The sequence below is a fragment of the Pristis pectinata genome, chromosome 3 (assembly GCF_009764475.1).
Source record: "Pristis pectinata isolate sPriPec2 chromosome 3, sPriPec2.1.pri, whole genome shotgun sequence".
In the NCBI taxonomy this organism is placed as follows: Eukaryota; Metazoa; Chordata; class Chondrichthyes; order Rhinopristiformes; family Pristidae; genus Pristis; species Pristis pectinata.
The window spans coordinates 74,377,200-74,389,913 of NC_067407.1; the positions used below are offsets into that span (position 1 = coordinate 74,377,200).

The 12,714-nt window shown below is 41.3% G+C and overlaps 1 protein-coding gene across 4 annotated transcripts in view; it reads right to left on the reverse strand.

The window, feature by feature from the left end:
- prkn (parkin RBR E3 ubiquitin protein ligase) overlaps positions 1-12,714 on the reverse strand; it is an 821,190-nt gene that overhangs the window by 384,608 nt on the left and 423,868 nt on the right. For all 4 annotated transcript variants that reach the window (XM_052012206.1, XM_052012205.1, XM_052012204.1 and 1 more), the window contains one exon: positions 6,178-6,293. In XM_052012206.1, coding sequence (XP_051868166.1) covers positions 6,178-6,293 — 116 coding nt within the window. The remainder of the gene's footprint in view (positions 1-6,177; positions 6,294-12,714) is intronic.

The following is a 12,714-nucleotide window of genomic DNA, read 5'->3' on the forward strand; positions in this document are numbered from 1 at the left end:
TATAATCTTGTATACTTCTATCAGGTCTCCCCTCAGCCTCTGCTGCTCCAGAGAAAACAACCCGTTTGTCCAGCCTCTCCTCTAATGCCCTCTAATCCAAGCGGCATCCTGGTAAACCTCTTCTATACCCTTCCCAAAGCCTCCACATCCTTCCTACAGATGTGGGTTAGCCAGAGTTTTATAAAGCTGCAACATAACTTCCCGACTCCTGAACTCAGTGCCTTGACTAATAAAAGCAAGCATGCCATAGGCCTTCTCTACTGCCCTATCAACTTCGCAGCCAGTTTCAGGGAGCTATGGACTTGGACCCCAAGATCCTTCTGTACATCAACACTGTTAATGGTCCTGCCACTAACTGTGTACTGTCCCTTTACATTTGATCTCCTAAAGTGCACTTGGCCGGATTAATCTCCATCTGCCATTTCTCCACCCATATCTGTAACTGCTCTATATCCCACTGTATCCTTTGGCAATCTTCTACACTATCCACAATGCCACCAATCTTTATATCATCTGCGAACTTACTAAATCACCCATCCACATTGGATCCCAGTATGGATCCCTGCGGAACACCACTAGTCACGGACCTCCAGCCAGAATACATCCTATCAACCACTACCCTCTGTCTTTTATGGGCAAGCCAATTCTGAATCCTAATGGACAAGTCATAGTGGATCCCATGCATCTCAATCTTCTGGACAAGCCTATCATGTGGGCCCTTATCAAACACATTACTAAAATCCATCCACAGCTCTATTCTCATCAATCACCTTTGTCAGCTCCTCAAAAAAGCTCAGTGAGTAAGACTAAGTAAGACATGACTTACCCTGCACAAAAATGCTAATAAATCCTGTCCCTAAGAATCTCTCCAATAACTTCCCTACCACTGACTTGAGACTCACCAGTCTATAGTTACCAGGATCATCTCTATTTCCCTTCTTAACTAAAGGAATAATATTAGCTACTCGCCAGTCCTCCGGGTCCTCACCTTTAGCTAGAGAGGACATGAAGATCTTGGTCAAGGCCCCAGCAATTGCATCTCTTGAGTCTCTCAATAACCTGGGGTATATCCCATCAGGCCCTGGGGGCTTATCCACCTTAATGTTCTTTAAGAGACCCAACACTACCTCTTTCTTAATCTCAAAATGCTAGTATATTAGCAGGCTCCACACTGATCTCACTATCCTCCACATCCTTCTCCTTGGTAAATACCGATGCAAAGTACTCATTTAGAACCTTACCCATCTCCTCCACCTCCAAGCACATGTTCCCTCTTTATCTTTGAGTGGTCCTACCCTCTCTCTAGTTATCTTCTTGCTCTTTAATGTAGGTGCAGAATGCCTTGGGACTCTCTTTAATCCTACTTGCCAAGGATTTTCCATAGCCCCTCCTGGCTCTCCTAATCCTTGAGTTCTTTTCTGGCTTCTTTATAATGCTCAAAGGCCCTGTTTATTTTTATCTTCAAATGTACGTTTGAACAATATATGTTTACACAATGTATGTTTACACCCCATTAAGGTTTTTGATTCTGACATTGGGCAGAGAGTGAAGGGTGGGAGATAACGAGGTGAGGCACTGAAATGAATGTTTCAATTCCCACCACTAATATCTCTCTGTAAGATTCACCATTCAACATTAAAAAAAACAAGCTTAGAATAAGAAACATTCTGACAAGTTATTTTACATATTTATCAATCTGGTAAATTGAGCATGAGAGAGTAAGTGGGGTAAGTTTTCCCCTTAATAGATAAAAGTTTTTGTTAATGGGTACAATGATAGAAGATCAGTGGGATTTAATATCGATCCAGAATCAGCTTAAACCCTTCAGGACATGAGCTCTGCTTGGCAAAAAGAAAGTTATGAGCAACTAAAACTAAAGAAAATGCATATAATAATGCAAGTAGCAGCACAAGTCATGACAATTGGGGGGATAATAAAAGATAATAAAACAAATTCCAAACTGCTACAAAAAGGGAACATGAAAAGAAATGTATAGGGATGGTTGTCTGAGATTTCCATCACCTTTGTGTGGGGAAAAAAATACATGCTGATTCTGCTGTTAAAATTGCCTGGCTGAAACGTTAAAGAAATATCATCCTCTCCTAACAATGGGTGCAATTCAATTTGTAACCTTGGAGATGAGCTAATAATGTAACTCATCCAGACTAAGTTCTCTTTGTGTCATCAGTGGAGCAACCAACTACTAAGCACAATATTGTGTATGATCCCTTGGTTCTGTTACACTAGCACATGAAGACTGAATTCAGCCTGGTTTTGAAGTAAATCCATCTTAAATTGCTGCAGGGTAGCAGAGAATACAGATTCCACTGGAATCAATGTCACTGTTTCAGCTGCTCTCAAACACTGCAGCCAGAAGAGATTGATGCAATGTGTCTTGTTTGGGCTGAACATTTCTTCTTCCAATATCTAGGACCTCATCTATATTACCACCAGTGCAATTCAATCAGTCAGTTCAATGGAACACTTTCCTTTCTCTTTCCTGACAAGGATAAAAACTTTGGTCTAAAATAATTGTCACCATATGAAAAATGTGCAGATTTGCTTCTGAATAAAATCAGAAACATTGCAGCACCTCCTTTCAATTTTTATGATGCAGTTTAATTCTCATTACCAATCTCCAAGTTCTTAATGCAAATCTAAGTGCATTATTAGCAAAGCTGTATGATTGTTTAACACATTAATGAAGCAGCTTACCAAAACCAAGAGTGCCATTAGAGCAGTTAAAGGATAGACGTATTCTGCAATGAAAGGTGCCGGGCACAGTGCGTTTTCCTGATAAAATCCTCATGGCACTTATAGTCCTGATAATGGAGAATATGATTGACGTCGATGGGTGGTCAGGCAGATAACAACATCATAGTGAAGGCAGCAAGCCTGGAGGGCTGTACTGTTGGTGTGGAGGATGCTTGGAAGTGCAAGGCACTTCTGGGCTGAAAATCATGCACAAATGTAAAACAACAGAAGCAACACAATGGAACACGGTGTTACATTTACACCGTGGGCTTAAGATGGCTACTAGCACTTTGCTAAATGAGCACAGATAAACAGAACAGGAAGCTATTAAGCAATTTTAATCTGGTCAGATTGTAACTGCTTTCTGAAATCTCTAGCTGCAGGTAGGATAAGAAGCAAAACACAATTATTTAGAACCAAATTTCAGTATTACGTGACTGAAAATGAACTTTATGACCATTATGGGGTTAAACCATGCCAATAGTGAAATTCATCCAGGTGCTTCCTGCAGTGAATCATCTCTGTGATCCAAATGCAAGTTCACCATCAGTGATGCATATGATCATGTTACCCCTCTGTTACGGACTCAGTGAAAGTCCCTTTAAGATAGAGAGTGTGTGTGTATGTGTGTGTGGGGCGTGCTTACGTCAATAGAAGATAAAGGACGTAATGACGTTGTTGAAGAAGTCAGAAGAAGAAGAGAGAGAGAGAAGGGAGAGAGACACCAGCCTGCTTGTTTTCTCTATCGATGGATGAGAAACAATAACTGTGTTTGCCACTGAAATCCATGTATGGAAGTTGGAAGTAATCCGGTGGAGTTCACTTTGTTGCTGACCTGTAGAAGGAAACAGGTATTTGTGTGTGGACGACCACGATTCGGATGCTTTTCGGGGTGAGGAAGTCACTACCGAGTAAACACTGAAGTGTCGTTTGGGTTCCATCGTGGAACATTTGGATTTCGTATTTACTCTCTCTATGCTTCTCTACGTCTACGTCTTATCTTCAGACAACGGTGGTTGTTGAAGAAGCCCTTGCTCATGTTTCACCTTATGGCTTGCGGAACTGAACTTTAAGAACCATTCCGGAACTGGGAGTTTTGGACTTTGTCACACACACACACGACGAGTTTAGTTTTGGGGTTAACGTTCGAGGTTTAACATTTTTGAATTCTAACATACTAGCATTTTTACTTTTATTTTACGTATTATCATAAGTAGTGATTAATAAAATAGTTTTTAACACTAAATCATGCTCAGTGTGTTTCTTTTGTTGCTGGTTCGTGACACCTCACATAAAGATCCTTCTGAAGCATTGGCGGGGGAACTTGGACCACATTGGTCTTAAGGTATCTGTCATTGGGCATCCTCAGCAGAACACATTCTCATTCCTACACTGCAGCGTGGGAGGCATACAGCAAAGGGAAGCATTTGCCCTAATCATTTGGCATCTCTGCCCCCTGACTGGAACAATCCCCTGCCCCTCAAATCTGCTGCTCTCCTTCCACTTTGATGTGAATCAAGCCTCTGACACCTCCGCACAAATATTTCAGGCCTCTCCACCCTGTTCACAGGAGGTGTCTTCCTACTTCTCCCATAACCTCAAGTGCCGGCTTCCCTATGTAATCACAGCCCTCTACCCAATTTCAATGACAGTCTTCAATCCCTCTCCACCCAACCTCGGTGACACACTTAACCTACCCCCACTGAACCTCCATGACAATCTTCAATCTTCCCCATCCCAACCCGCAGAGACAATCTTCTTACCTCAACTCCATCTCAGTAATGAGAAGATATTGTATAAGACTACACTGTTAATGAAGGAGGTAAGGCAAGGAGAGATGGAAATGTGCAAATTTCCAGGTCCAGATAAAAAAAATGAACATTCCATGGCATGTATTGTCTATATCAATATAAAGTAGTACAAACTTTAGCTCTGACCATACTACCTGTCCAAAATCTTACTTTTTGATGCCAGTTTTTGCCACGTTTTCATGTAATTTAGATTATAATTTCCTCTGAAATGGCTTGGTCAGAAAGGCAATATATACAAATGTAAGACACTGCACCTACTGGACATTTAAAATGATTTTTGAGCATGTGGTGGCCCTTCAAAAGTGGTGTTGGAACCAATCTCCAGGATTTGTTGGTGGACTGAAGAATTAGCAGGAGAGGTACTGGGTCTGACTATTATCTGAGTGTATTTAGCATGAAGCTGCCTTCTGCCAATAGCATGGCAGGCTGCTCAGTGGGGTGGGCTCTGGGCGTTTTGTGAGTAGTATTTCAAATTACAATTTTCCTCCTGCAAAGCAATGCTGAAAACCAAGGCAGGAGGCAGACAAAGATCAACCATAAAGATTTTTGGAACACATTACAAACTGAAAGTTTTCAGTTCTCAATTTAACCATTAAAATAAATTAATTGAAAACAAGCACAAAAGAGGAAAAATGTAACTTAAAAATCAAATCATCCTTTGCATGCACAACAGAAATTCAGAGTAGAGCAAACTGAATCAGATATTAATTGATGTCAACACTGAATATCTGTAGGAGGTAAATCTTAAGTATTTCCATCTATTTTAGGTGCAAATGTCAATGTCTGCATTTAAAATTTAGAATTTTGTTCTAATCACTGGCTCTGTTTGCAGGAAAATCAATTCAATGTATAGTGCAGTGCATGAAGATCAGTGTAGAGAAACAGACAATGATGACAGAAATCAGAAGCATTTAGACTAATTGGGATGGGGTGGTTGTCTGGAGCAGCAGTCTGCCGTTAGTTTGTTTTAGATGTAAATACAAAGCAAAACCCATGATACAGTAAGCCCTGTAAAAATGTTATTAAAAGAATCAGTAAAGGGTACCTTTCTTTAGAAATACACAGGTAATGAATAAATTGCTTGAAGTTAGAACTATTTTATGAAATACTGTGTCACAATGTGGTCTCAGCAATGGGTAAATTTAGATTCTGCTGCAAATCTAGATAATACAATCTAGGAACTACCTCACACATTTTATAATGAAATAACACTTAGTTGCAAAGTTTATTGCGTTCCTCCAGTATTAATTTATGAACAGGGAATTATTAAGCACAGAAGGAGGGCAACTGACCCTCACATTAGTGTTGCCTCTTTGAAAAAGATAACCAATTATTTCCACTCACTGCTCTTTCCCCACAAATCTGCAAACTTTTGCTTTCAAGCATATGTCTATAATTTCCAACTTCTCACATTCATTGAATCTGCTGCCATCACTTTTTCTGATCATAACAACTGGATGCACAAAAGAAATACCATTACCCTTCTGGTTCATTACTCAATTATTTTAAATCTTTTTACTCCAGTCACTAACCTTCTGCCATTGGAAACCATCTTTATATTTACCAAAGCTTTTCATCATCAACAAAGCCCATAAGTAAATATCATACTTACACAGTGTCAGTACAGGTTATACAGGGGACATTTTGCCTGTTGGGAGTAATTAAGTTCAAAATCACTGAAGTGTCACTCTCAGAGGTTGGATGGTTTCCACATTTGAAATAAAACTCCTGCAAAAGGTAAACACAGGTTATAGGGCATATTACAATGAATACATATATTTGTCCTATTTGCTCACAGGTGAGTCATTGGAATCCATCAATCATTTCAAATTTTCCATCTGTGTATTATCAACTACTCTAATTTGATAATATATTGTAATGATTGTCTTAAAAAATGTCAGAATGATGGTGCACACACCATATGTGATTCCTCATGCAAGGCAGCCGGCAGCTGATCTACACAAGTTACTGCACGAATTGACTTTCATTACAATTCTCCCTTCCCTGCTTCACCTTTAACTCTTTGAAAGGCAATATCTTTGTTTAAATGTTGGTTGTGATAAAACAACTTTTGGACACCTTTTTTAAAAAAACATAATGGACTTCATGCCTGAAGTAACTGCCAAAGAGGCCTGAATTTTGGCCCAACCAAGTATCAGGTTGTCTGTCCGTTAGGTGACCTTGGCAATGCAGACTGTTGGTTCCTGATACCGGGAACAGTCACAACAAGGTCCAATTTTTATGCTCTTGTCTCCAATAGCGAGCCTGACTAAAATACCTCGCGGTCTACCTTGTTGTGACCTTGTACCTTATTGCACTCCACTTTCTCTGTAGCTGTGACACTTTACTCTGTACTGTTATTGTTTTTACCTGTACTACATCAATGCATTCTGTACTAACTCAATGTAACTGCACTGTGTAATGAATTGACCAGTACGATCGGTATGCAAGACAAGTTTTTCACTGTACCTTGGTATAAGTGACAATAATAAACCAGTACGAATACCAATAGGAACTCAGCACTTTGTAGCAAGGGGAATAACTTGATGGCACAGTGGGTCAATTCAACAATATACTCAGATGTACGAAATGAAAAATTATTTGTTAGAGATATAATTAATATATAAGATTCTTCATGTGTGTACAGGATCTCTCATCGTTCACAGAATATAAATGTATTAAACTTGTGATGTTGAATACAGTTATATTCTATGAACAACTAGTGATCCTGTACTTCCCTGAAGCATATATGATTACCATCAACCTGGATGACAAAAGATCAAAAGATTGAGTTAGCACTAATGACTGACTGGAGCTTAGCTTTAAGATGAAAAGCACACCTCCTTCTTGGCATTAACATGTGTCTCTGTTCAAGTTAAAGTTTATTGGATCATCTGAACAGCACAGGAAGGACATACATGCTATCAGCAATCCAAAGTTTACTTGTGTCTTAACAGAACGATGATCCCTTTCACTTGGATTGTCAATAGTATACAATCTGATCAGGCAGAAAGTGGAACTCATCGGTATGAACCTTCTGTTGGAGAATCGAAATGACAGCTGTTAAAACCAGTTAGATCAGCTGGAGGACAGGGTTGTGGTTTGATATCAATCAATCAAGTGTTACTTTTTATTCTTGTTGGTTTCCTATAAAACTTAGATACTTTCCAAAATGAATGAATACTTCGTGTGAGCTGCAGTAATGGTTTTGTTTATTTAAAGTCTGGGTAAAAACCATAAGAGAAAGAGAGAGATCCAATCATAAAAAAATTATAAAAATGCAGCTTTAGGATCTTATTCTCTTGAAAGGAAATTACTGTTTGAGGTATATTCAGCTGCTGAATTGTCTGACAAGCAATCTTAATGGTTCCAGAAAAAAAGATCCACTGCTACCATCACAAACCAATTGAGGGTAGTGTTAGAAAAGCCTAAATCTGGAGAATAAGAACATTTCCATATAAAGCCATCAGGCTGAAAAGCTTATCACACCTACTGGGTATTCTGAGTATTTTCTGTTCTTATTTCACATTTAAAGGATCTGCAGTCCTGGAATTTTTGAGCATTAAAAAGCTACTCTTGGAGGTAATTATGATATTTGTAGAGCTGCCTGGGTTTAAATGCTCAAAATAAGGATTGGGGATAATGTGTTGATTATTTTTTAGAAATGCACCGAGATTCCCATGTACAGGAATTTACAATATTTAGTCCACAAGTGTCATTGAGGAATTCATTGGATGACCCATTACTTCTGCATCCAACCACGGCTTGATCTCAATATTTTTGCCCCTCTGAAATATTCCATGGAGGAGAACCTCGGCACTGAGATTGTTTTATTACATTTTAATGACATAAAAGTAGTACTGTGGGTCACCCTAATGTTGATGGTTAAGCCCCATAAAGAACATGATCACTATGTCAGTTTCAGCACTGCATGCTAATATTGACCTAAGCCAGGTACTTGCAGTTGCCAGCATTTAACTTAGCAGCTGAATATGGCAATTAGCTCATAAAGGGAAATACTACAATGCAAGTAACACTCTTCCAGTTACAAGGGAGTGTTGCTACTTAATGAACGGATGCTGCAATGATGGGAGGGATTTGGGGTTGTGCTGCAAAGGATTATAAGGCTCTGGACTAGCCAGTGAAGAACAATAACTACAGGGCATGCTTTTTGTGTACGTGGGCCATGGAGGCTATCCAGGGCCCCAGCCAGGTGCTTTTGAGATCTCTGTTAGGAGTCATACTACATGAGTTCAGTCTCTGGATCCTTGTACTGAGGAACTCTGAAATGCAGGCAAATGCCCCTGTTGGATCTACCTGTTACTGTGATGTGAATGAAAAACAAATTTGCCATAGCATTGGTTCTTGGTTGGTAAGGGGGTTAAGGGTTATGGGGAGAAGGCAGCAGAATGGGTTTGAAACAAAAAAATTAGCCACAATTGAATGGTGGATCAGACTTGATGGGCTGAATGGCTCCTATATCTTATGGTTGTATGGCATTTTAGTTCTACCCCACAGCACCTTCGTTGAAATTAAAACACAAAAACCTGGAGATGCTCAGCAGTCAAACAGCTTAGCAGGGGAGAGATAATGTTTCAGGTCAATTACCATTCACCCTCCCTGAGAGCTTCACACCTGAAAGCAGGGTTCTTCATTGGCTGAACACAGAAAGCCAAGGGAAAAGGCTCAAGATAGGCACAATAAATTACCATCAGATGTATCGCTAAACAAGCCATTAGCATACCATGCATGTGTTGTGAGGTTTTGATTGCTGGAAAACAAGGGACAGAGCCCAGAGCCTCCAAGGAGAATTCCAAAGAGGCAGTGGAAGAGGTGATAAAGGTGATGCACTACCAGTGGCACACATTTTTGCCAGAGTACCCTGATTATTGCAAGATTCACCCAGGTTCCACCAACACACACAAAGTGCTGGAGGAACTCAGCAAGTCAGGCAGCATTTATGGAGAGAAACAGATAGTCAGCATTTTGGGTCGAGACCCTTCATCTGCACTGGAAAGAAAGATGAGAGATAGCCAGTATAAATAGCTGGAGGAAAGGGGTGGAGTAAGAGCTGGCAGGTGATAGGTGGTTCCAGGTGAGGGGGTGATAGGCAGATGGGGGAGGGGGGAGAATGGGAATGATGTCAGAAGCTGGGAGGTGATGGGTGAAAGTGACAAAGGGCCAAAGATGATGGAATCTACCAGGAAAGGAAGGTGAAGCATGGAATAAAGGGAGGGACATGGGGAGGGGAACCAGTGGGAGGAGTGTATGGGTGATGGGCAAACTCAGAATGGACATCAAATATCTATTTCCCTCCAAAGATACTGTCCGACCTGCTGATATCCACCAGAGCTTTGTATGTTGCTCCAGGTTCCGACATCTGCAGTTTCCTGTGTCTCCTAACAACATATAATACCTATTTCTCATCTCACAAGTGCCACAAACATAAAGCAGTCTTGCAAAAGATCAAGTATCGCTTTCAAATTCCACTCTTGTCTGCCACCAATGTGCCTTCTCATTTACCATCAAGAAAATAAAAAAAGCTGCAGATGCTAGAAATCTGGGATAAAATCAGAGAAACCTGGTAACACTCGGTAGTCAGGCATCTGTGGAGGGAGAAACCAATTTAATGTCTCAGGTTGAAAATCCTTTAAAAGGACTGGGAAAAAGAGAAAACAAGTTAGGTTTAATTTGCGGAGAGGATGGGGAGGGACGGATAGGACAAAAGGAATACTTTTGATTGGGTGAGACCAGGGTTTTATCCAACAATCAAGAATGACCAAGTGGGAAAGAAGTACAACAAATGATATCAATGTCCTCCAAGGAAAGAACAGACATACTGTATTCATAGAATGATGTTTACAACACCAGTGTGTGTACCCTTGTGTAACTAATCTTCCTTTTCCTCACACTTTTACCTGGGTAAATACATGGAACTATGGCATGGTGCCCATTTACAGAGACTTGGCTGTCACAAGGGCAGGAAAAGCTGCTGGATATTCTGGGGTTTAGATGTTTCAAAAAGGACAGGTACAGAGGTAAAAGAGGCGGGGGAGTGGCTTTGCTGATCAGGGACAGTGTCACAGCTGTAGAAAGGGAGGACATCCTGGGTCAGTGTGGGTGAAAGTCAGAAACAGGGAGGGAATGATTACTCTTTTGGGAGTATTCTACAGACCTCCCTGATTTAGCAGAGACACTGAGGAGCAGATCAGGAGGCAGATTTTGGAGAGGTGCAAAAATAATAGGGTTGTTGTCATGGGTGATTTCAACTTCCCTAGTATTGATTGGCACCTTCTTAGTGTAACGATAGATGGGGCACAGTTTGTTAGGTGTATCCAGAAAGGATTCCTGACACAGTATGTGGACAGGACAACTGGAGGAGAGGCATTCTGGACCTGGTACTAGGCACTGAGCCTGATCAGGTTTCAGATCTATCGGTGGGACAGCATTTTGGAGATAGTGACCAGAACTCCTTGACCTTGACCATAGCCTTGGAGAGGGATAGGAGCAGACGATATGGGAAAGTATTTAATTGGGAGAGAGGGAATTATGATGATATTAGGCAGAAACTTAGGAGCGTAAATTGGGAACAGATGTTCTTGGGGAAGTGCACACCGGAAATGTGGAGCTTGTTTAGGGAGTACTTGCATGGGCCTCTGCATAGGTTTCTCCCATCGAGGCAGGGTAAGGATGGTAGAATGAAGGAACCATGGTCGAACGACATAGAATATCTTGCCAAGAGGAAGAAAGAAGCTTACCTAAGATTTAGAAAGCATGGAACAGACAGGGCTCCAGGGAGTTACAAGCTAGCCAGGAGGGAGCTTAAGAATGGACTTAGGAGAGCTAGAAGGGGGCATGAGAAGACCTTAGTGAGTAGGATTAAGGAAAAACCCAAGGCGTTCTACACGTATGTGAAGAATAGGACGATGACTAGAGAGAGGGTAGGACAATCAGGGATAAAAGAGTAAACATGTTCCAGGAGTCGGAAGAGGTAGGGGAGGTCCTCAATTATTCACCAGTGAGAAAGACCTTGGCGTTTGTGAGGATGACATACAATAGGCTGATACACTAGGGCATGTCGACATGAGGAAGGAGGATGTGCTGGAACTTTTGAAAAACATTAGGATAGATAAGTCACTGGAGCCAGACCGGATACATCCAAGGTTATTACGGGAAGTGACGGAAGAGATTGCTGTGCCTTTGGTGATGACCTTTGCATCCTCACTGGCCACAGGAGTAGTGCCAGATTATTGGAGGGTGGCAAATGTTGTTCCTTTGTTTAAGAAAGGGAGTAGAGATAACCCTGGGAACTGCAGACCAGTGAGTCTTACTTCAGTGGTGGGCAAATTACTGGAGAAGATTCTTAGAGACAGGATTTGTGGGCATTTGGAGAAGCACAGGCTGATTAGGGACAGTCAGCATAGCTTTGTGAGGGGCAGGTCATGCCTCATGAGCCTGATTGAATTCTTTGAAGATGTGGCAAAACACATTGATGAAGGTAGAGCAGTGTATGTGGTGTACATGGATTTTAGTAAGGTGATTGATAAGGTTCCTCATGGAAGGCTCATTCAGAAAGTCAGGAGGCATGGGATCCAGGGAAACCTTGCTGTGTGGATTCAGAATTGGCTCACCCATAGAAGACAGAGGGTGTTGGTAGATGGAGCATATTCTGCCTGGAGGTCAGTGACAAGTGGTGTTCCTCAGGGATCTGTTCTGGGACCCCTGCACTTTGTGATTTTTTATAAATGACTTGGATGAGGATGTGGAAGGGTGGGTTAGTAAGTCTGCTGATGACACAAAGGTTGGTGGTGTTGTGAACAGTGTAGAAGGTTGCTGTAGATTACAACAGGATATTGATAGGATGCAGAGCTGGGCTGAGCAGTAGCAGATGGAGTTCAACCCAGAAAAGTGTGAAGTGATGCACTTTGGAAGATCGAATTCGAAGGCAGAATACAAGGTTAATGGCAGGACTCTTAGCAGTGTGGAGGAACAGAGGGATCTTGGGGTCCACGTCCATAGATCCTTCAAGGTTGTCATGCAGGTTGATAGGGTTGTTAAGAAGGCATATGGTGTGTTGGCCTTCATTAGTCGGGGTATTGAGTTTAAGAGCCGCGAGGTAATGCTGCATCTCTATAAAACTCTGGTTAGA